The sequence below is a fragment of the Cyprinus carpio genome, chromosome B14, assembly GCF_018340385.1.
Source record: "Cyprinus carpio isolate SPL01 chromosome B14, ASM1834038v1, whole genome shotgun sequence".
Taxonomy (NCBI): Eukaryota; Metazoa; Chordata; class Actinopteri; order Cypriniformes; family Cyprinidae; genus Cyprinus; species Cyprinus carpio.
In genome coordinates this window covers 25346159-25370270 of record NC_056610.1, presented here as the reverse complement: position 1 = coordinate 25370270, position 24112 = coordinate 25346159, and the positions used below count along the sequence as shown (strand labels likewise).

The 24112-nt window shown below is 36.5% G+C and overlaps 2 protein-coding genes across 4 annotated transcripts in view; one reads left to right on the top strand and one right to left on the bottom strand.

Moving 5' to 3' along the window:
• LOC109050199 (putative methyltransferase NSUN7) overlaps positions 1-3636 on the top strand; it is a 33351-nt gene extending 29715 nt beyond the window's left edge. The window contains exons 12-13 of the mRNA XM_042738729.1: positions 1158-1434; positions 2136-3636. Coding sequence (XP_042594663.1) covers positions 1158-1434; positions 2136-2644 — 786 coding nt within the window. The 3' untranslated portion in view covers positions 2645-3636. The remainder of the gene's footprint in view (positions 1-1157; positions 1435-2135) is intronic.
• Positions 3637-4715: 1079 nt separating this feature from the next.
• The window catches only part of LOC109049728 (amyloid-beta A4 precursor protein-binding family B member 2-like), a 28164-nt gene continuing 8767 nt past the window's right edge, over positions 4716-24112 (bottom strand). Inside the window, exons 7-14 of one of the 3 annotated variants that reach the window (XM_042738727.1) lie at positions 21620-21748; positions 21419-21546; positions 12225-12339; positions 11688-11763; positions 9722-9805; positions 8143-8258; positions 6812-6994; positions 4716-4954 (exon numbers count right to left, since the gene is read on the bottom strand). In XM_042738727.1, the coding sequence (XP_042594661.1) occupies positions 4799-4954; positions 6812-6994; positions 8143-8258; positions 9722-9805; positions 11688-11763; positions 12225-12339; positions 21419-21546; positions 21620-21748 (987 nt within the window). In that variant the 3' untranslated portion in view covers positions 4716-4798. Of the gene's footprint in view, positions 4955-6811; positions 6995-8142; positions 8259-9721; positions 9806-11687; positions 11764-12224; positions 12340-17641; positions 17960-21418; positions 21547-21619; positions 21749-24112 lie in introns of those variants that run through there. The other 2 variants (XM_042738728.1, XM_019067390.2) reach the window with 2 other exon arrangements.

Below are 24112 nucleotides of genomic sequence, written 5' to 3'. Positions count from 1 at the left end.
ACACGGTTTTACGATGCATCTGTACAGTCACACCTGGGACTAATAAAGTCTTCAGCTCTGTTTCTGATCGGTCACTCATGACTCGGGTCTGTTTCAGTGTGTGACCTCATGTTCAGCTGAAGGACTATCATCATGTGTGATGAGGAGGAGGAAGAGGCAGGACATACTGAATAATTCAGCCCTCATGTCTGCATGTGTTAGCATCAACAGGGCAAAACCTCACGTCCTCAAAGTGCTGAGACTGCAGCGACCCTGTAAGAAACACACACTGATCCAACATGCTTCACAAAGGCAAGACCTAACTTATGAGAATTGTTGGGGGTGGGGGGGGTTTCCAGAAAAATTGGACAAGATTAGCTTAGTTGGGCACATTTATTTTGCTCTTTTTGATGCATTTTAAAATGTACAAAAATTTTGCTCAACTTTTAGGAAAATAACATTTAAAATGTACATATTTTCAAAATACTTTATTATTTAACCTCTTTGTGATTTTATTATTATTATAAATATATTTTTTTTTACCTTTTTATATATGTTTATAACTCTTTAAATGTAGCTGAAAATTAAAACAATACAGTCCAGAAGTAGTTCAGAATGCATTTCCCCACAGTTAGACTGATACACAATTTTCTTCATCTTCTTTATTTATATTGTTATTTTTAAACATTTTAGATATATTTTAAAATTTTACAAAAAAAATTCTGACATATAAATATTTCAGGAAAATAAAGATTTTCAAGCTTTTTTTCAGCATTTTTATTTTACTATTAGTTTTGACTCAAGTTGACATTAACTTTTGCCCTTTTTAAATACAAATTAAGACAAATTAATTAACGAATGTTGCTGTTTTCATCATGATTTTTGTTCTGATGAATTTGTTCATGAAGTAGAAATACGAGAATGTGTTTGTGTGCGTGTGATTTATGGTTCGGATGTTGCATTATTCTGGTTCTTCCGTTTAACATCCTTTCTTTGGTGACCACACTCACACTGTGTGTGTGTGTGTGTGTGTGTGTGTGTGTGTGTGTGTGTTTGTGTGTGTGTGTGTGTGTGTGTGTGTGTGTGTGTGTGTGTGTGTGTGTGTGTGTGATATAAATATATACAATAGTGTTTCAGATGACTTCAGGCTTTCTTTCTTTTCTTTGTCTCCCGCGCAGCCTGAACCAGAAGTGATAGAAACACCACAGGAAGTGCTCGCTCGCGCAGCGGCCAAAGGCCTGTTAGATGGCCTCCACCCAAACCAGCCAATCCAGAAAGAAGGCCGAGGCCGACGGTCCCGCAGAGCACCCGCCAATCAAAAACGCTCTGTGAAGACACGCCCACACGCCACACAGAGCGACCAATCACGTGTAGCGGAATTTCTGGACCGTGAGATGAAAGGAAGCCGCTCAGAGCCAACATTGAGTCAGTCGCCTCGGAGACCGGCACACTACGGTTACTTCAGTCTAACGAATACACAATAACATTATATTTAGTTTGATTTAATTGTTAACACCGTGTCCTAACTACACACGACGCCGCAAGTTTAGGTGACAACACCAGACGCGACGTGACCGAATCAATCAAATATCACAGCCAATCGGAAGTGTGTGTGGGCGGAGCCTCTCTTAAAGCGCTCTGCAATCGCAATGAAAAGGTTGTTTATAATATAATTCATAAATGTCAAACCTTTTTAACATCATTAAATGTGTATATAGTGACTGATGACATCTTTGTTATGGAATAGGTCTATGAGTTCACACTTTTAATGTATATCTTTTTCTTTATTTATTTTCAAGATGTGAGGTAAACTATCTCTTGTTGTTTTCAGTACGGCTATAAGGTCACGCAAAATGATATTCAAACTCAATTTAGACACATTTAGCTTTGAATAAAGAATTATCTACTTTCGTATAGTTTGTATGCTTGCGTTTCAGCCGCAACGTCGAATGAAACACGGTTTCTAAAACAGAGATTTTGCGCATCGCCTTTGCAGCTGGTTAGGACAAAACCTCAGATTTAACATGGAAAAGATATCTTATTGTGTATGGCAGTGTCGCATGTAGTTATGACACGGTGTAATCGTAGCATTTTTATCAGCATAAACTACTGAGGAAAACTCACCAAACATCCTGTTTACTTCTGTATCTCCACAGATAAACCATTTAGTTCTCAACGTCCCTCTCAGAGCGGTTTCTCAAGGACAGACTCCGCCCCCAGTCCTGCCCCTATCTCCCAGACAGGCTCCGCCCCTGCCCCTATCTCCAGGACAGGCTCCGCCCCTGCCCCTATCTCCAGGACAGGCTCTGCCCCCGGCCCTGCCCCTATCTCCCAGACAGGCTCCGCCCCAAGCCCCGCCCCTTTCTCAAGTTCGTATCGTAAAAGTTTGACTCGTTTGGCCGCGGCTGTGGTTTTCAGCAATGATAATAACTCCTCCCTGCCTCCTGCTCCACCCAAAGGCCGACAGGAAGTGCTTCGGCCGGCGACCGTTACGTTTCCTCCTGTTCTGTTGTCAAACAACGATCTTCTTCCTCAGAGGTGGAGCCACGCCCCTTCAGCCCGACCAAGCCCCGCCCACACATGCTTGCAGTGGCGTAACTCGACACCAGCTCTCCCTCGAAGCCAAACGCCGTTCAGACTGAATCATCTGCGGCCGTGGCTCTGACACGCATTAGTCAGTATTAATCAGTATTTAAAATGTAAGACTTTTTAATGCCAGATATCTGTACAAGAGCCCAACTAACTCATTATTTCTAAACTTGAGCGTCACTGCCATCAAAACATGCATATTTTGTAATGCCACTTGAGTTTGCATGCAAATAAAACATGGAGAGACACTTTTGTTTTGACGTAATTTATTTCCACAACATGATACATTAATATGGTGTAAAAATGAGTGTCTTTAGTGGTCGATCTGGTGTTTTAAAATAACATTCCTGTGAAAAATAACATTCCTGTGTTTGTTTGATATCTGACGCATATACTTTAGCAGGGATTCCTCATGTATGTGAGCATCTGAAACGCTCTACGCAAGTACGCAAAATCTCTTAGCAAAGCAAGCTCTGTTCACGCATCACTGTGCGCCACTATTCATAATGCAATGCAAGTATTGCATCTTCAGCACTTCTACAGAGGGGCGTTACGTCGGGCGTTAGTGTAAATCGTACTCCTCTACGCTTAACTCAAGTTTTTAAGGTTACTTTCACAATGTGGGATTTCTTAAAGAGAAAATAAGCAAGGGACTTTATTTTACCATTTAAAAATTGATGCAATTATGAAGTGGCTGTTACAAACCAAAAGGGCACCAAAATAAGAGGGTTTTCTGACGTCACTTTAAAACATTGAAGTGGATCCATCCAGTTATTCAATGGGAATCATCAAGGTTAAATCAACATTATTAATAAGCGGTTTTATCATCATCAAGTAAAATTTCATTGTTAATTTATGTATTTTGTTAACCTTTTTTAACAAACATTTAGCATTAAATCAGTGTATTTCGACAACATTTTACAATGTTGAAGGTCTTTTATCCAGTCAAAGCTCTTTTAGTGTAATTGTACAAGTGTCCAGCTTCAGCTGCTGCTTCTGGTGTCAGATCTTGTGTGATTTTGATCAAAGTAAAGGTCTGAATAACTGCAGTAATATCTCCAGATCAACTCTTACTGGACTTTACTTGATTCTCCATCAATCATGTTTTAGAGTCTCAAATCTGATCCTCAGGATATTTTGAGGAGCGTTTGTTTCCAGAAGCTTTACTTTCACTGTTCCTCAGCGGAGGAATGATCTTCACAAGCCTCCAGAACATCTCACATCTTCTGAGGATTGCATTGCATAATTTGTTTGGATCATTTCAATCTCAGCTAACTAAAACAGATTACTGGAGACGTACAGTAGAGTGACGAGCCATAAAAGCCAGATGGAGCAAATATGATATTAAACAAAAACGCATATGGAAACTTTTTTTTTTTTACATACAATACATTTTGTCTAAAGGTTCAATAAATGGATATATTTAAAAAAAAAACTGAACAAAAACATATTGTTTCATGTCATTTATACATTTGAAGAAAGTTTGTTATATATTTATATTATATATATATATATATATATATATATATATATATATATATATATATATATATATATGCACACTTGGGTCTTTCATCACCACAGAATCATGTTGAGTTTGTACAGAAGCAGCACACATTTGCCAAGCGTTCACATCGGTGTTTGCGTACTTGCGCAGGGACTCTTTCAGGCCGTAGTGTTTAACTAAAGGAGTGTGTGTGTGTGTGAGATCAGAAAATCCCCGTTCAGCTCTTCATTACAGTATCAGACTGAGCAGATGTTACAGACAGACTCTGATGTATTACAATATTCCCACTGAACATCGTGATGAGAGATGATGGATCAGCCAAGCCGTGAGTCTGTGATATTTTACACACTTTCCAACAGCGGAAAATTCACTCTAAATTTCTTGGGGAAAGAGAAAAAATTTCAAAGGATCCAATTTCCCGAGTGTGTGACTGAGCGGGTGGTTTGAAATGAGACGCACTGAATCCAGGTCACGCGTGTGAGGACTTACATTGATCTGAATGCGACTGGATCAGTGCCACATGAACACTGACTCCCTCGAAATACTTGAGTGAGAATGTGTTAGTGTAAGGCAGACGCATGCTTCATTCAGCGCAGTTACGCGCCGACGACATCTCATTCATCTCGCTTGTCTGTTTTTGTTATGTTGGCCTGTGTTTCTCTTCTCGTTTGCATCAGTAAATACACACACACCCCTGCTGTCAATCACAGCCGTTCTGCTCCGTCATTGGTGGGGAACCTCGGGGGCGGGCTTCTTTTTCAGAGTGTCTATAATTGATTGGACGCCGCGCTTGACGCTGGACGTTACGCGGCGGGTGACGGAGTCAGTAGGGGGCGGAGTCAAGGAGTCGGACTTCCCCAGACACTTCTGATACCGCAACTAGAGAAAAAACACAGATTCATCCCTTAGACAACTGCAGAATGAGGTATGAGACACTTTAGTACAACTTAACACTTTATGTATAGAATCTGTGGCATGCTGTCACTCCAAACGGAAATAAACTTGTCTTTCAGCTTGTAAAAAATAATAAAAATGCAACCGTTTGCAAGCAAACAAAGTTTCTTAGAGGACACAAAATGCTTGTGATGGAACGAAAAATTTGTTTTGTGAGCAAACGCAAAATTTCTTGGTGGAAGAAAAGTTTTGTGACAAAGCAAATTTAAGAAGATATTTTGTGAGTTAAATTGTTAAACGGAACAAATGTTTTGACAGCAAAAGTTTCGAGGGGGTACACAAAACGTTTGTGCGTAAACAAAAGTTTTGCGAGCTTGAAGGAACACAAAGCTTTTTGGCTCGCGCAAAATTTCTAAAGCGAAGGCTAACATTTTGAGAGTTAAGATATTCTTTCAATGCTTTTGCATTCAATTGCAAAAAAATTGTTCCCTCAAGAAACTGCTAGTTTGTAAAACTGCATTTGATCTCAAACGTTTGCGTTTCCTCAAGAAATGTTTCCATTTACTAACAAAATGTTTTTTATTTAAATTTTGCATTAGCCAAAAACCGTTAGCTCAAACAATGGTTGCATTTACTCAAACTTTGCATTTGCTAGCAAACATTTTGCGTTCCCTCAAGAAACTGTTAGTTTGCAAAACTTTTACGCTCCCTTGAGAAACTGTTTCCTCAAGAACTTTTGCGTTTGCACATAAAACCTGTCAACTATCAACAAAATGTTCCACTTTTGCGTTTCTTTGAGAAACTTTGCATTCATTCTTAAAACTGAATCTTCTCATGAGAAACGTTTGCATTCCCTCAAGAAACTGTTAGTTCAAACTGTTCAAACTTTTGCATTTTTGAGAAAATGTTTGCGCTCATACTTATTTCCACAAGAATCTTTGTGTGCATCACAAAACTTGTCAACTCTCAAAATGTTGCCTTTCAGAAACTTTGAAACTTGAAACCGTATATGCTTATGAATGTTTGCGTTCCCTCACAAAACTTTTTTGTTAGCTCACATAATGTCTCCTTTGCATTCATTCTCAAAAAATGTGCTTTCGCTCTCAAAACCTTTTTGTTAATTCAAAGTTCCCTTAAGAAATTATAACCCAAACACTTAGCTCACGTAATGGTTGCATTTACTCTAGTTTGTAAAGAAATTCTGTTCGCTCTCCAAAGCTATGCATTTGCTCTCAATACCAGTGCACTGCCTCAAACTTTACGTTCACTCAGAAAATGTTTGCATTTGCTCAAACTTTTGCATTCCACTCAAAACTGTGTTTGCACACAAAACATTTGTAAGCTGACAAAATGTTTGTTTGCGCTCAACTTCTGTTTAGGTGACAACATGCATTCTCTCAAGAAATTTTTTACTCATTGTTTGTTGTTGAATTTGTGTACAATCAATGCTTGCATTAGCTCGAGAAACTTTTGCATTCATTCCCTTGAGAAATATTTGCTTGTTCTCAACTTTTGCTGTCCATCAAGAAACTAAAGCTCATATATTTTTTGTTTTCATAAAGCTTTTTGTTTTCAAAACACTTGCATGAATGATTTGGTATATGTGTCAAATTATATTTAAGTTTAAAATACAAATATAAGAAGAATCTAGATCAGTTTTGTGTTTACTCAAGAAACTTCGGGCTTGCTTGATAAATTTGTGTTAGGTCACGATTTTGTGTGAAGAAGTGTTTCTTCTCGAAACGTTTCACCTTACCTCGTTTAAATCTGTATTTAACCTGTCATTTCTCCTTTAAATGAGAAGCATGTGATTTCTGTGTGACGTGTGTTTGTGTCACTCACCACACAGGCCGACTGCACGGCCTCCGACACGCTCCCCGCGTTGGGTTCGCACCAGAACACGTGACACTGGAAGTGCTGGTTTCCCGTGTCCATGATGAACGCAAACGTATGGACATCACGCCCCACGCCCATGAAGGACAGGAAGCGCACGCGGCACTCCACTATGACTTCCTCCTCTTCTTCCTGTCCGAACAGAAGAGAAATGACAGTAATAAACCTGTCTGTCTCATGTCCCCAGCTCTGAGTTACTCTCACAGGCCTGTGAATGTTTTATCAGGGACCAAGCAGAAAGAGAAAAGCAGGAGTCGCACAGTTTTGATTTCTGTCCTCGGATTGTCCTTGTTGAAGGTTTTGTGTCATTTTGATATTTTAAACTCAAATTATTCAGGTGAATTAGTCATTAAGGGCCAGATTTGGCATTTATGTTTGCCAGATAAGTGAATGAACCTAAATTATTCTATATCAGTCCTCGTGAGTCACACCCCAAAATTGCATTGTATTTCCCTTTATGGGCTCCATAAAATACAGCTAACTGAAGCTTATGTTGGTGGTGGTGGTTTTTTGGTTGTTGTTTCTTTTTTTAAGCACTTTCAGTAATCACTCAGTAAATTGTTGCATTTGCTCTTGAAAGTTTGCATTCGCCTTCAACTTATTAGCTCACAACACGCTCAATCCAGAAATTTGTGTTGGCTCACAAATGTTTTACAATCCTTTAAGAAACTTTAAAGTCACACAGCTTTTGCATTCACTTACAAACATTTTGCATTCACTCTCAAACTTTGTGTTACTGTAGCTCACAAAATGTTTCTGAGAAACTTTGCATTCACATTTAAAAATGTGTACGCTTAAGAAACCTTGCGTTTGTTCACACAAAAAATAAAATTTCCTCCCATCTCATGTTTTTTTTTTTTAAAGCACCTACATGAATATGGTAAATGTATTAGTATTTAAGAACATAAATGTAAAAAGTATTTAAAATGTTTTCATTCACTCACTAAAAATTTGTGTTCCTTCAAGAAAATTTCTGTTAGCTCACTAAATGTTTGTATTTGTTTATGCCTGGAGCCACCAAAGAGAATGAATGCAAAGTTTCTCAAGTTAATGCAAAAAGTTTTGTGACTTGCATGAATTATTTGATAAATGTTTAATTATGTAAATGTAAGAAGTGTCTAAATCAGTATCCAATCAAAATTAAATGTCTTCACATTTTTTGTCTCTAGATGACATCTCATGACAGTCAAACAGAAACCAAGCATTAGTTTGTAAATGTTCATCTATGTGTCTGATGCGCAAACTGTTTCAAGGCAGAAAAAATGTAAAGTGAGTATCACCTTTTCTTTGATGACAGAAATGGTGGCGTCAGCGACATTGAGCAGGACGGGGGTCCAGTCCTCTTTCCCTGCGGAGGACATCAGACTGTCTATTGCTCCATTAATCATGTCCATTCCTGAAACACACCGTTTGAGAAGAGCATTAAAGTCCCTTACATTTACACCGGATGAAGTTTATAATAACTAATGGTGTAGAAATGAGTTTGTCTCCAAAACCTAGTGATCAGTCAGCATCCAAACCGAGATGAAGCGCAGGAGTGACTGATTTACCTTCTGTCAAGCTGCTCTGAAACAATGTGTGTTGTACAAAAAAAAAAAAGCTATATAAATTTAACTTGACTGATTTAGATATACACAATGCAAACCATACAAATGCTGCTCAGCACATGATATGCACAAGACTTATCTCAGAAGTGCATGTTGCAAAGCCAATAACATCATGCTTTCTCCCATTGTGCTGGGGTCAATCTGACCCACACTCGATTTTTAAACACTTCGAAATACTGGTTAAATTATTTATTTTTAATATTTGGTGAGTATTTCTCATTTAGGGTCATGAATGTGCATGCAAAGTTTCGACACACTGATGTGTTTTGTGAAGGCTGTACAAATTTTTGTCAGGACTTTTGTGTTGCGGGCTCAATCTGACCCACACTCTATATTCAAACTGCTCGAAATAGCTGTTAAACCATTTATTTCTTCTTGAAATTTGGTGAGTATTTCTCATTTAGGGTCATGAATGTGCACGCAAAGTTTCGACACACTGATGTGTTTTGTGAAGGCTGTACAAATTTTGTCAGGACTTTTGTAATGGGGTCAGTTTGACCCATACTCTATATTCAAAACGCATTAAAATACTGATTAACTGTTTATTTCGTCTTGAAATTTGGTGAATATTTCTTCTTCAGGGTCATGAATGTGCATGCAAAGTTTCAATGCACAGATGTGTTTTGGAAAGGCTGTACAAATTTTCTTACAAGTTTTGTGTTGGAATCATATCAACTCCTCCATTGGTTTGCATGCAATTTGCCAAAAATCAACACTCTTAAAAAACACTAAAGTCAGGTACGAACACTAAAATATGAAATGCATGTTAACAATGTAATTTTAAGACTTAAAGTTTACTCGAAATTGAGATTCGTCTTTGGAATACTAGCGTGTGTGTGTGCATGCAGTAAATTTTGAACATAAATATACGTGGGTCAAATATTAAAAGGTAATTTTAAAACTTCACATTTCATATTTTTAATCTCTGAAAAGAGACAATAGATGTTTTCTGTATTTACATAAATCTTTAGTTCCATTTATTTCTGTTATGCTTTATGCAATACAGATTGCTTCAAAGCAGCTTCACATTGATAAACAGGAAATGAATGGTGTTCAAATGAATCATTTATAAAACTAGTTCAATTTCAGCTGTAAAGCAGCTCTGCAGAAGACTACGTTGTTATTCAGCTCATTTTTGAATTAATTCAGTTCTATAACAGTCAGTGGCACAAAATGAGTATCATGCTTCATTTATTAAGACGCCGTTGGTTTTTTAGTTCAAGTTCACCGAGCTGTAGTGTGTGTGATTTACCTATAGGCCGCACTACTGTCGTCGTTCCCAGGTAAAGCACGTGGAAACTGTGTTGCAGGTCAGTCTTTGGTGTTGGAAACTCTACTGAGGAAACACACAGATGAGAAACATCACGCAGAAGATTCCACTCATCGGTCCGAGCGCCGGCGAGGGAATCGATGCTCTAAATGCATTCGTATAGAGCGGGAACCTCTGGCATGATGAAAACAGAGCAAAGCGTCCCTCAGGAGCCCAGTGCGTCATGCATTATAAAACAGACAGAGGACGAGCCGCGTTTGAAGCTGCTGTAAACTGTGATCGAGATGAGACGGATGTAGATGCAGCAGCGGCGGTGATTCTCTGATCTGTAACATGGCTGGTTTAATTGCATTTTAATTGGTCAGAACTGCAGCTTTCATTAGCCCACTGATCATTGCAGGAATTTACAGACTTTATGCAATAAAGTGTGAGCGTTTGCTGAGGTCAGCACGGCCCAATGCTTTATTTATGGACTTGTACTGCTGGAGCGTGAATTTACAACCCTCCAAACTCTCACACACACACACACACACAACATATATATATTCACATCAAAACAGATTAATATACCTGAGGAAAAACAGCTTGTAGGTCTATTTATATTCATGTGTTTAAGCTGCGACAGGATGTTACAATAAAACAATGCATCTCTGTGGACCGCAGCAGTGTTTACTCACCAAAAACATTTTCACCAAAGCATTTGGGTCATGAAATCAGGACTAGATACACATTAAGTTCTTCTTTAATCAAAAATACAGTGTCATTGAAACTAATGAACCGTTACGGTGCAGAAAAACCCGTTTGAGATCGTTGATTGGGATTTGCATCATTTTGTCAGCTTTATTTCAGGCCATCTGTGTGTTTTGTTAATCAATCAGCAGTCAAAGGTTTGCACACGCTGACTAAATTTACTTCTCATTATTTTAACCCTCTGTTCTAATGCTTACATTGATTGAAAATTAGTTTCATATAATATAAATTGCACCTAAATATGAATTTGTATATAAAAAACTTAATTACATTTTACTAACTTTTTGAAATATGCTAAAACAATTAAACATGAATTTGTCTTTTTTTTAATTTAAGAATCAGGATTTTCACTGTTCTGGAGAAAACCTGGATATATGAGCCGATTTTAAACGTGTGATTTCTAGAAATGGAAATCAATAGTCTTAAAAATCATTGGAATCTTTATAATGGATATAAATGCTGTAAAATATTTTACTGGGTTGAAATGGCTTTGTCACAAAAGACAAGAAAAGTCATTTAAATTCATCGGAAAGAAGTTTAAACCCTGTAGATCATTCAGTTATACTTTTATTACAGCTAATCATAATGATTATAATGAATAGAAATGTATTATTTCTGTCAAACTCTAAAATATCATATTTAAATAAGTAATATATAAATAATAATATAATTATATATTTATATTTATAAAACAAAAGGGAACACTGCAATCACAAAAGACTAGAAATAAAAATAAAAATTTGAAACCCTGAACAAACATCAACTAAACTTTTTGAATTATTGTAATTATTTTATAAATACAATTCTAAATCAGCTTTTAAGCTGTAATGTATTAGTTCTAAAAAGAAAATGTATATTTATGAAAACTGTAATCACAGATGATTAGAAAAGTCATTTAAATTCATTGGAAATAAAAAGTGTTAACCTTGAAGAACATTCAGTTAAACTTCTGGAATAACGGAATTGTATGTATAAACTTGGAAATGAGCAAACTTATGCTTTAATGCAAATGTTAGAAAAAGAAATCTGGAATTATGGATTTTAATTATGATATGAATAAATTTCAAAACAAACTCTGCATTACAGCAAAACATGGATAACCTTGAAATATCGTCTCAAAACAATTGTGAACCGCTGAAGTCATTCACAATCATCAAACCGCTGAGATTGACTGGTCATGTGACTGAAGGTCTCTTACCTCTCAGAGGAACATCAGAGCTGATCTGAGACGAGGAGCCAGCGACGGAGCCGGCGCTCCTGCGATCAGCCATAATCTGAGAAAACAAAGAACACGACTGAGAAAACAGCCTGCGCTCCTCCTGTCAGTCTCTCTGCAGGCCGTTAATCTGGAGCCAATAAATCTCAGCTCAATGTTAATCAAAGCCTGAGGATGGACGTGCTGAGCGGGCAACTTTACACGAGGATAGACGGTGCATACTAACACACACACACACACACACACACACACACAGCGGCAAAGAAATACTGTAAACACAGATATTTCCCAAAAGAAGACACATTTATCTTTCCACAGACATACAGCAACGGCTTCAGATGAAACCGGACAGATGATTGGTTGCTGAGGTTCTTTCCTCATAAATATTCATGAGCCTGATAATAAATATGCGACTAGTAATCCAATTTGTCAGAATGCAAGCGTTCGTGTTTGTTTGCTGTGAATGTGAATGTGTGCGGATGGTCTTCGGTGGATTGTTTCTCGATTCTCGCTCCTCACCTTCGAGCAGATCTGCTTCAGGCTGCTGGCGATGCTTTCCGCGGGACTGTCACATTGAAACACGTGGCATTTCAACACACGCGTGTTCTCGTCACGGGCCACATACGCAAAATCCCTGAAACACAACGAGAGGCACTTTGTGTTTGAGTTTGTAAAGCATGAATCAGTAAACAGGTTTAAAACAAGAAACAAGGGGGTGCTAGCGTTTCCTTCAGATGTCTACGATAATAACCCAGATTATTATTCAGGTAAGTAGATATAAATGTCAACAGTTTAACTAAGTTTAACTAACTCAAGCAGTGCATGAGGATCTGTAGGAGTCATTTAATTTTCTTTTTTTTTTTTTTTTTTTTTATATGATACACTTTACAACGTTTACGAAAATTTTCAAGCAGGTTTTCATAATTTAAGCATGCAAAAAAAGGCAAATTACAATACTTTTAAAATAAAAATTATTTTAAAAAAACTTGCTAAAAATTAATTAAATCATAAAGAAGTAAAATTTAATGTAAAAACAATTAAAACAAGAAATAAAAAAAATCACAAATGTGAAATTAAAATAAAGGTAAAAATAAAAAAACTATTAAAAAGCTATTAAATCATAAAAATGTGAAATTAAAATGCATGAAAAAAAAACTTACTAAAAAGCAATTATATAATAATTGTAATCTTAAAATACATGTAAAAATCAATCAAAACAAAACACCTAAAAAGCAATTAAATCATAGATATGAAATAAAAATAAATGAAAAGAAAAAAAAATCCTAATAAAACACTAATAGCAATTAAATCGCAAATGTATAATTTAAATAAAAACATCTACTGTAAATAAAACCCATATTAAGAATTAATTAAAAAATGTACAATTAAAATAAATTTTTAAATAAAAATAGTTATGCATGTCATATGAGCATTAATCAGCATCACAGAACCATGAACAAGTGAGTGTCTTAATCTCTCAGGGGGGCTTCAGGTAAATATTTCAGCTTAAAGAGGTTCAGTTTTTATTTGGGAAAGCCAGTGTGAATACTTCAATCACAGGAACCTCACACAGATTCATCATGCGAGTCATCAAACGATCACAGATGAAACTGTGTTCAGACTGAAGAGCATTAGCAGCATGAGACCGCAGCAGAAAACCATCCATCAGACCTAGAGCTGCGAGAGGAGTCAGCTGGAGGAATATCCACATGTGCGTGTTGAGAATGTAAAGGTTAATGGTTTAGTGGCCGTGTTTCAGTGTCACTCGTGACATTCAGAGCACAGCAGCGACGGCCAGCAAACCTCTATTCAACAGTCAAACACTACTGACGTCTAGAGCGGCTCGATCTGAGCAAACGCTACACAAAACACACTGACGCTCCATCATATTATACTGATTCAAAAAAGTTACTTTAGTATCACTCAGATACTATTATTTTAAGTATATATATATATATATATATATATATATATAATATTATTTATTTTTAAATAAATCGTGTGGCCCTAGTGGATGGTTGCTAGGATGTTCTTTGTGGTTACTAGGGTGTTGCTAGGGTGTTTGGGGTTGTTTCCAGGTGATTTCCTCCTGTTTGGTATGAAGGGAGTGTCTTTGTGATCTTCTGGTTTGCTGCAGGGGTTGCTAGGGAGTTGCAATTGTGTTTTGGGTGGTTGCTATGGTGTTTCTAGGGTGTTCTATGTGGCTACTAGGGGTTTTCCTCCTGTTTGGCATGAAGGAGGTGTCTCTGTGATCTAGTCTACTGTGGACAGTTGCTAGGGAGTTGCTATGGTGTTTGGGGTCATTTTCGGGTGTTCTCCTCTTTGGCATGAATGGAGTGTCTCTGTGATCTAGTCCACTGTGGACAGTTGCTAGGGAGTTGCTAGGGTGTTTGGGGTCATTTTCGGGTGTTCTCCTCCTCTTTAGCATGGAGGGAGTGTATCTGTGATCTAGTCTACTGTGGACAGTTGCTAGGGAGTTGCTAGGGTGTTTGGGGTCATTTTCGGGTGTTGTCCTCTTTGGCATGAAGGGAGTGTCTCTGTGATCTAGTCTACTGTGGACAGTTGCTAGGGAGTTTGCTAGGGGTGTTTGGGGTCATTTTCGGGTGTTGTCCTCTTTGGCATGAAGGGAGTGTCTCTGTGATCTAGTCTACTGTGGACAGTTGCTAGGGAGTTGCTAGGGTGTTTGGGGTCATTTTCGGGTGTTGTCCTCCTCTTTGCCATGAAGGGAGTGTCTCTGTGATCTAGTCTACTGTGGACAGTTGCTAGGGAGTTGCTAGGGTGTTTGGGGTCATTTTCGGGTGTTGTCCTCCTCTTTGGCATGAAGGGAGTGTCTCTGTGATCTAGTCTACTGTGGACCAGTTGCTAGGGAGTTGCTAGGGTGTTTGGGGTCATTTTCGGGTGTTTGTCCTCCCTCTTTGGCATGAAGGGAGTGTCTCTGTGATCTAGTCTACTGTGGACAGTTGCTAGGGAGTTGCTAGGGTGTTTGGGGTCATTTTCGGGTGTTGTTCTCCTCTTTGGCATGAAGGGAGTGTCTCTGTGATCTAGTCTACTGTGGGCAGTTGCTAGGGAGTTGCTATGGTGTTTTGGGTGGTTGCTATGGTGTTTCTAGGGTGTTCTATGTGGCTACTAGGGGTTTTCCTCCTGTTTGGTATGAAGGAGGTGTCTCTGTGATCTAGTCTACTGTGGACAGTTGCTATGGTGTTTTTGGTGGTTGCTAGGGTGTTTGGGGTTGTTTCCGGGTGTTCTCCTCCTCTTTGGCATGAAGGGAGTGTCTCTGTGATCTGGTCTACTGTGGGCAGTTGCTAGGGAGTTGCTATGGTGGTTTTGGGTGGTTGCTAGGGTGTTCTATGTGGTTGCTATGTGTTTTCCTCCTGTTTAGCATGAAAGTGGTGTCTCTGTGATCTAGTCTACTGTGGGCAGTTTATGGGGGTTTGTTGTGGTTTGCTATGGTGTTGCTAAGGTGTTGATAGGGTGTTTGGGGTTGTTTCCGGGTGTTCTCCTCCTCTTTGGCATGAAGGGAGTGTCTCTGTGATCTGGTCTACTGTGGGCAGTTGCTAGGGAGTTGCTATGGTGTTTTGGGTGGTTGCTAGGGTGTTCTATGTGGTTGCTATGTGTTTTCCTCCTGTTTAGCATGAAAGTGGTGTCTCTGTGATCTAGTCTACTGTGGGCAGTTGCTAGGGAGTTGCTATGGTGTTTTGGGTGGTTGCTAAGGTGTTGATCGGGCGTTTGGGGTTGTTTCCAGGTGTTTTCCGCCTGTTTGGCATGGAGTGTCTCTGGGATCTAGTTGCTAGGGTGTTGTGGGTGGTTGCTATGGTGTTCTGGGTTATTGCTAGGGTGCTGCTAGGATGGTTTGGGTGGTTATTATGCTGTTGCATGGGTGCTGTGGTTAGTATATTAGGTTAAACTAAATATAAATGAGAGATGTTTCCTTGGTTTCCAATATATTGGAAAAATACAGTTTTTGTTTTTTTGACATTTTATTTTACTACTTTCAAGCTTTATGGTTTTAGTTTTAATTAACTTCAATAACCCTGATGTTTACATGTTAAATTGTCAGCATCCATATTTGTAGTTGATGGCTGAAGGAAGTCGACGAGTTCATGAGTTTACACTCTTCACTCTGTCAGTCAGAAACTGCAGTCTGAATGTGGCTTTCATGTGTCTGGAAACAGAGTTGACTATAAACCACACTCATGCTGTCATCTGTCTGCGCTCGCTACCTGCACATGAAGAGACTTCAGCTGACACAATAATCACAGGAGTGTGTTTCACAGAAGTCTCGGAGCCCCAGCGATGAACCCATTCTGTCTGTCTACACACACACACACAAATAAAAGGTTTCTGATACACTCTTATGGCGAAAAGCACTTTCAAAACTGAAGGGACTCTGTGAGGATAGTGATGATGATGAACTACATTATACTTTATAAACTCACACTGTCAAACACTAATGAATGTGAGCTGTTTATAACGAGAATTTACTGAGCTGTCTCTATGCTCTCGTTTTAAACCAGTGAGAGTGCTGTTAGTTCAGCCAGTCTTCACTAGTGCTGATAGTGCAGCCACATCAGATCTACAGACCTGAAGATCACTCAGTGCCCTAGCAACAGCATAGTAACCACCCAAAACACCCTAACAAGCACGCCGCCACATTTTTGGAGGGAATTTTTGTTTTGAAATCACATTTTGAATCACAATTTTATGAAAAAAAAAAAGTAGATTCCACAAATTGTGCAGACCTTCCACAACAACTCAGCAGCCACCCTGGCAACACCCAAACCATAAACAGCAGCCTAGAATCCTCACTGAACACTCTAGCATTCACACAGAACACCACAGTAACACCCTAGCAACCATGATGTCACACTAGCAATACCCTAGCAACCACCCAAACCACCAACACCACCCTAGAAACCTTACAGAACACCCTAGCAACCACCCAAACCACAAACAACAGCCTAGCAACCACACAGAACACTCTAGCATTCACACAGAACACCACAGTAACACCCTAGCAACCATGATGTCACACTAGCAACACCCTAGCAACCGCCCAAACCACCAACACCAATTAGAAACCTCACAGAACGCCATAGCATCCACCCAAAACCATAGTAATACCCTAACAACCACCCAAACCGCCATCAACACCCTAGAAACCACACAGAACACTGTAGCAACACCTTAGCAACCACTTAAACCACCAGTAACACCCTAGCAACCATAATGTCACACTAGCAACACCCAAGCAACCACCCAGACCACCATCAATACCCTAGAAACCACACAGAACACCCTAAAACACCCGAGTAGCTGCATAGCAACACTCTTGTTTTGTGATGTACAACACAGGCTAAAATCTAGTCCTTTATTGAGCAGTTTGTCTCATGAGGAGCCTTATCTGTCCATTATTGGTTTGTCAGGTTGTACTATCTCTCTCACACACACACACACACACACACACACACAATCAATCACTGCCTCTTTCTGTCCTTTTCCCAAAAGATTGTGATTGTTTCAGCATATCATTAATATCTGTTACCTCCATACAGACCCTCAGAGAGACACACACACACACACACACAGACTGTATTGTGCTCACATTTGCAGAACAGCAAAAGTCATAAAACATTTACACACTCAGGCAAACACTGTCTCTTTCTCTGCATATTTTTTCCTTGCATTTCTGTTTGATTTGCATAATTTTGCACACAAAATGCATGGACTCTATGCTAAGATATCAAACATACAAACACTCTTTATATAGCCTAAACAAACACATTTCATACATTTTTATATACAACAATTATGATGACTGCCCAAAAAAGACTAAATGTAGCAGACAATTTAATCCTCAAAGTAAATCAAACACACACGAGTGCACGGACACAGCAGAGCAATGCGGTGTGTGTGTGTGTGTGTGTGTGTGTACTCACACTGATGTCACTCATCAGCATCCAGCTGCACTCTGGGTCACCACGACCATCGCCACGACGACCAGCATCCAGCACAAACACACTCTCTGAACCTGCTCTGATCTCCCCTTACGTCCCTCCGTCTCTGATCCGTCCCTCCCTCAGCAAACACACACACGCTCTGAGAGCCCAGCACACTCCACCAACCTGCCCTCGCTCGCCCGCTCTCTCTCTCTCTCTCTCTACTGCTGAGGAAGAGATGCTGGACAATCAACAGAAACACAGGAAGTGGAAACCAGAGGATTGGAACAAAACAGACCAAGATAAAGAGGAATCACAGATGGTGAAATTAGTAAAAAAATAACAAAAGAAAAAGTTAAAAATACAAATCGAAACAAAATCTGGAAAAAAAAATGCTAATTTGAAAATGTGTCTCGCTTTCAGAGAGTTAAAGAGATGAAACACGTCGGTATTTATTAGGTGAAATGAGAATGTGTTTTACTATCAGAGTACAATAAAAAAAGAGGGAGGAGTCCACACACACACACACACACACACACACACTCTCTCTCTCTCTCTCTCTCTCTCTCAGCTCCATATATAGAGCTGTGACTTCATCGCTTCAAAACCACGTGTACACGAACACAGAAAACGCTGAGTGCTCCAAATATAGCGCAATGACTTCATCCACCCAAAGACACTCATTCATATTGTATAGAACTCTCTCTCTGTGTGTGTGTGTGTGTGTGTGTGTGTGTGTGTGTGTGTTTCTCTAAAAGCAAAGGGAAAGAAACACACAATCTTTTTCCATTTTCCTTTCTTAACCAGGTTTATGGTCTCTGACATCTCTACTCTATTTCTATCAGTGTCTCTTATTATAGTACTCTTACAGGGTTTAAAATAACATTTAAAATCCCCCCCCCAAAAAATCTGCAAATTTTATATTTGCATTCCTTAATTTTGAATTTTTTTTATATCAATATAATTTTTAGTAATTTCAGTTTTTTTTATGCAAATTAAACAAAATTAAAATAGAAATTTTGCTGCAATGTTGACAAAATATATTAAAAATATGTTTTATTTAAAGTAACAAATGTTTTCATTTTCTTTTTTCTTTTTATTATTTTTTTTTTTTATAAGTTTTATATAATTTTAATATAGATGTTTTGTTTTGGAATATTGTGAATGTGAGAGGTTTTTTTTTTTTAATCTTTACTATTATTATTTTTAATGGTTTTAGTTCCCTATAATAACCCTGCCCGGAAGCACTATCAGTCTTTTTGTGACTCATTTGGGTATGTTCAGAATAAAACACTAAGTTTACTAATTATGTAGTATATAGTGCACACTGACTAGTATTTTTTTACAGCAGTCTGCAGTACGAAACAGTTTAAAACAGCATGATATGTTTATTAACTAGTCGAATATTTATATAAGCAGATACTTTTATATGAAACAACTTGAGGTAACACTTTATAATATATACAAAAGCCATTAAAGTTGATGGGATGATGTTTTACACATTAATAACACACATCTTTATGTGGAGAGCAGGTTGATGTGAGTCTCGGTCTGCAGCGACACCTGGAGGCGAGCGCCGCTACTGCGATCACACCATCAAACTCACTCAAACTGGAAAAAGATGATTTGAATGAAAGTCTTCCATCATCCTGGAGTCATGTGTAATGGGTTAATCACACCCACGAATCTGTCAGTTATTTTTAGTTAGTCAGTTATTTACCCAAACACAGACAGACCGTGTGATGAAGCTACTGAGTGTACTGTGACATAATATACACAGTGTGTTCTGGAAACTGAACTGAAAATAGAGTTACGTTCTACTTTTAGCAAAGTGTGCCGACTATGTTTTAGAGTAAGTGTGCATGATTACATTGTGTATTTTGTTCTATAAAATATGTTAAATTACACAAAAATAACATTATAATAAAAAAAAGAGTACACTGACTACGTTCAACTTGTGATGAAAGTGTGATTTTAGTCTCATTGATATACTATTATAAAATTGTTTTGTTAATATTTTGAATTCGTTTTTGTTTTTCATTTGAGTATTTTTGTTGAGTGTTTGTCATTTTTTTTTTTTGTCTACTGTATATAGTTTTTATTCATTTTATTATTATTTTTTAATTAAAACTCATGCACAGCCAAGAAATATAAATCATAGAAAAATGCAAAAAAATAAAAATAAAAATAAATATCTGCACACTGTTGCTCCCGAAAAAGCAGATGAATGTTTTTAGAAGCAAAAGTGTTTTTTTTTTTTTTTTCAATAAAATACACACATGATCCACTATATTTGTTAAAATGTGCAGTAAACCACCAAAGCTGACTTCACATGTTATGCCCTGCGTTGAAGGAACATAGGATGGTTTTAGTCTCATTGAGATACTATTCTAGTTTTTATTATTTTGGTTAAAGTTTTAGTTATTTTGTGGTGTGTTTTTGTCATTTTTAGTTACAGTGCATCACGTTTATATTATGTATATTATTTTATATTATGTTATTTTATTTTATTTCAAGTAACAAAAATGTTTTTACGTTTACTTTTAATCTTAGTTTTAGTTAACTAATAACCCTGACTCTAAGAACTATCAGTCTTTAGTTTTATTTATTTTTATTTTTTAGATTTTTATATTTTCTAGTAATTATTTTTTTTTTTTAGTAATTTTGATGTTTGATGATTTTATGTATGTATGATTTATATATATATATATATGTGTGTGTGTGTGTGTGTATGTCAGTATAATACTTAATTTGTAATTATTAGTTTTGTTTTACTTATTTTAGTTCTTATTTTAAACTAAATGAGAAACTGAAATATTCTTTAAATATATATTTTATTTTATTTCAGGTGATGTTTATTTTATTTCAGTTTTTAGTTGAATGTTTTTAGTTTGTTTTAGTTATGGATAATATTTTGGCAAATGCAGTATTTTAACAAATGCGGACAATTCCCAATTTGTATAGTTTGTAATTTGTTAGTATGCTATTCTGAACATTGACATTATTTGACAAAAAAATTGTATAATACAATAAGCACATTTATTTGTGATGATAACTGAATGAATGAAATACGCAACAAAACGAGATCATGTGACAGTGAACACACTGCTGTCTAAAACACTGTGTTTTGGTTGCATAACGTGTAGTTTTCACATTGTATGTAGTTTGCAGTATGCAGTACACTAACATTCATTACAGAAGTTGCTTTAAAATTGATTGAAAATCAGATTTTTTTTTTTTGTAATTTGATGCAAAGAACAGTGTTTATAAATGTACATATATTTAAACAAAAACACAAATATGAAAAACTTTTGAGGATTTCCGATGCTGATGACCATTAACCAAGTCATAAGGGTCAGTTTCTGAAACTGAGATTTATGCATCATCTGTGTTCTGAATAAATAATCTCTCCATTGATGTGTGGTTTGTTAGGAGGACAATATTTGTCTGAGATACAACTATTTGAAAATCTGGAATCTGAGGGAGCAAAAAAATCTAAATATTGAGAAAATCATCTTTAAAGTTGTTCAAATGAAGTTCTTAGCAAAGCATATTACTAATCAAAAATTAAGTTTTGATATATTTACAGTAGGACGTTTGCAAAATATCTTCATGGAACATGATCTTTACTTAATATCCTCATGATTTTTGGCATAAAAGAGAAATGTATAATTTTGACCCATACAATGTATTGTTGTCTATTGCTACAAATATACCTGTGCTACTGATGACTGCTTCTGTGCTGCAGGGACACATGAGAATAATGTAGTCACTGACCTGCTGAAGCCCCGCCCCACTCCCCAGACGCGGATGCAGCTGATTGGCTGAGAGTGCAGGAGGGTGTGGTCAGCGGGGTCGATGAGGGTCAGAGTGATGTCCTGCAGCACCAGCAGCATGGCTTGAGTCTGAGAGCGAGACGAGAGAGAAGTGAGCGTGTGAATGAGGTCAGACAGCTGTCTGTCTGCGTCTGCGTCTCACCCTCGGCCTCTGCGTCTCTCTGCGCTGCTGCAGCTGCTGGATGCAGTCGCTCAACACCGCGCCGCTCCTCACGGACCGCACATCTGCGTCTCGCACCTCCAGCCAGCCCAGATAACACACCGCAAACACCTGCAACACACCAGCGCCACATTCACACATCTCATAACTCGCCCATTTACATAAAGCACTTTAACACTAAAACAAGCTCCTAAATCTGTGAAAGGTTAGGAGCAGTGAAGAACTTTTGTTTGGTTTTCTTTTACGTTTGCATGTCTTACTATCATCCATGATTTTTCCACTCTGTTAATTAAAAAGATGTTTATATGCATATTCACTAATTATGAGAAGCACACAAGCAAGAGGATGATATTTATCTGAATGTTGCAATCAACAGTTTTATTTGAATATGGCTCAATAACAATATCGACGTCAATGAGTTACATACAATAATTGAACAATATAATTAAAAAAAAGTTATATACCAGTGTTATTTTAGCATATCACTGAGATAGTTTTTGCTAATGTATTAAATTAGATTTGTTGTTAATTTTAGTTAATGTTTAAAGTAATAAGTAATTTTGTTCTCTATTTTTGTCCTTTTTTATTAGTTTTTTTATTATTATTTGTCTATTATTATTATTATTTTATTTTCATTTTATTTCATTTCATTTATTTTAATATATTAGTTTAAACTAAATAAAATGAAAAATGTTTCCTTGGTGATTTTTTTTTATTATAATTTTTTTTTTTCAGTTAGCATTTAATTTCAAGTGTGTGTGTTTGTGTGTGTGTGTGTATATGTGTGTATATATATATATATGTATGTATAATAACACTGTTGTATACAATCTTTTAAACATATTTTCTAATTCTAATATATTTATCTTTTTTTTTTTGTTGTTTATTGTAGTTATTTTTTATAGATGGTGTTCTAGTATCATTTAAAGCAGAGCACTTTACTAAAATGTTTCACAGTTTTACAGACTATACACACACACACACACACACACGATCTGGTAATTTCAATTTTCTTGATAAAATTAATAATTAAATATATAATTCATAAACTGATTAATTTCATATAATGTTCCTTTGGTATTAATTCCTCTAAATCGAATCATTGATTTATTTTGTAACAGATACTGTTAGCAGTGCATTCTTGTATGTTGGAAATTAGCTGTTTGTTATTAAACTCAAAGATGATGTCATTCTTCTGTTCCCACAATGCACTGCTTCAGACTGCTGCTGTTGCACGTGCCCTGCGTTCAGCTGCAGTCTCTCAATCACACACACACACACACACACACACACACACACAGTTCCAGGAGGCAGCACTCGATGTCGCTGTTGTTAAATCTGAATCCAGAGCTCATGTAACATACTGTAAATGTGTTTTTTTACAAAGCTGTGGGTTTATGGCCACAGAGTTATTCTTCAATGTCTTTCCATAATATCAGAATATAATCATTCTGTAACACCAAACAAGAGATTAATATTAAAATCCTTCAGAATTTTTACCCTTGCTATGTTTTCTCAGCTAAATTCATGGAAATTCATCCAAAACTGTTCTTTTTGTGCTTTTGAAAATAAATCAACACATAATTCAGTCTCATTCTGGAATGAGATCTCATTACTTATTTTTACCTCTTTCAATAATTTAACTGAAATCAAAGAAGAAGTGGTTTTGTTTCTGTTATGTACAGTAATACCAATTCTATCTTCTCGAACAACGCTTTTATAATTTTGTGATTGCTGGGAAGATTTCATACCAAAATATCCAGACATACATCTTCAAAACGTACATTTTCCCAGAAATATATGCTGATGTCCTTCTTGAATTACAGAGAAAAACATCCCAGGTTTTAACTAAGATTTCCAAGTTCATTATAATTAGAGAAAATATTTTGCGGTAGACAGGAAAAAAAAAAAAGTTATTTTATATTTAGTAATTAATATTAACAAAAAAGATATAATATTTATATATTATTTAGTAATTATTAATAACAACTAAAATATATAATATTCATGTATTTATGTTATATTGTTCATTTATTGCTTATTTTTTATTAATATATTTATGTAATATTTTTGTATATTATTATATTATATCATATCATATTATATTATATTGGACAATTCTGTTGAAATTAATAAGAACAACTATTTTGGGATAGATAAGATTTTTTTTTTCATGTTAATAAATAATAATAACAATAATCAATAATAATTACTATTATTATTATTATTATTATTATTATTATTATTTAGTCATATTATATTATATTATATTATATTATATTATATTATATTATATTATATTATATTGGACAATTCTGTTGAAATTAATAAGAACAATTATTTTGCGGTACAAAGAAAAAAAAAAAAAAAAAAAAAAAAAAATATATATATATATATACTATATATATATATATATATATATATTTATTTTTTTTTTTTTTTTATTTAATACATAATAATAATAATTATTATTAT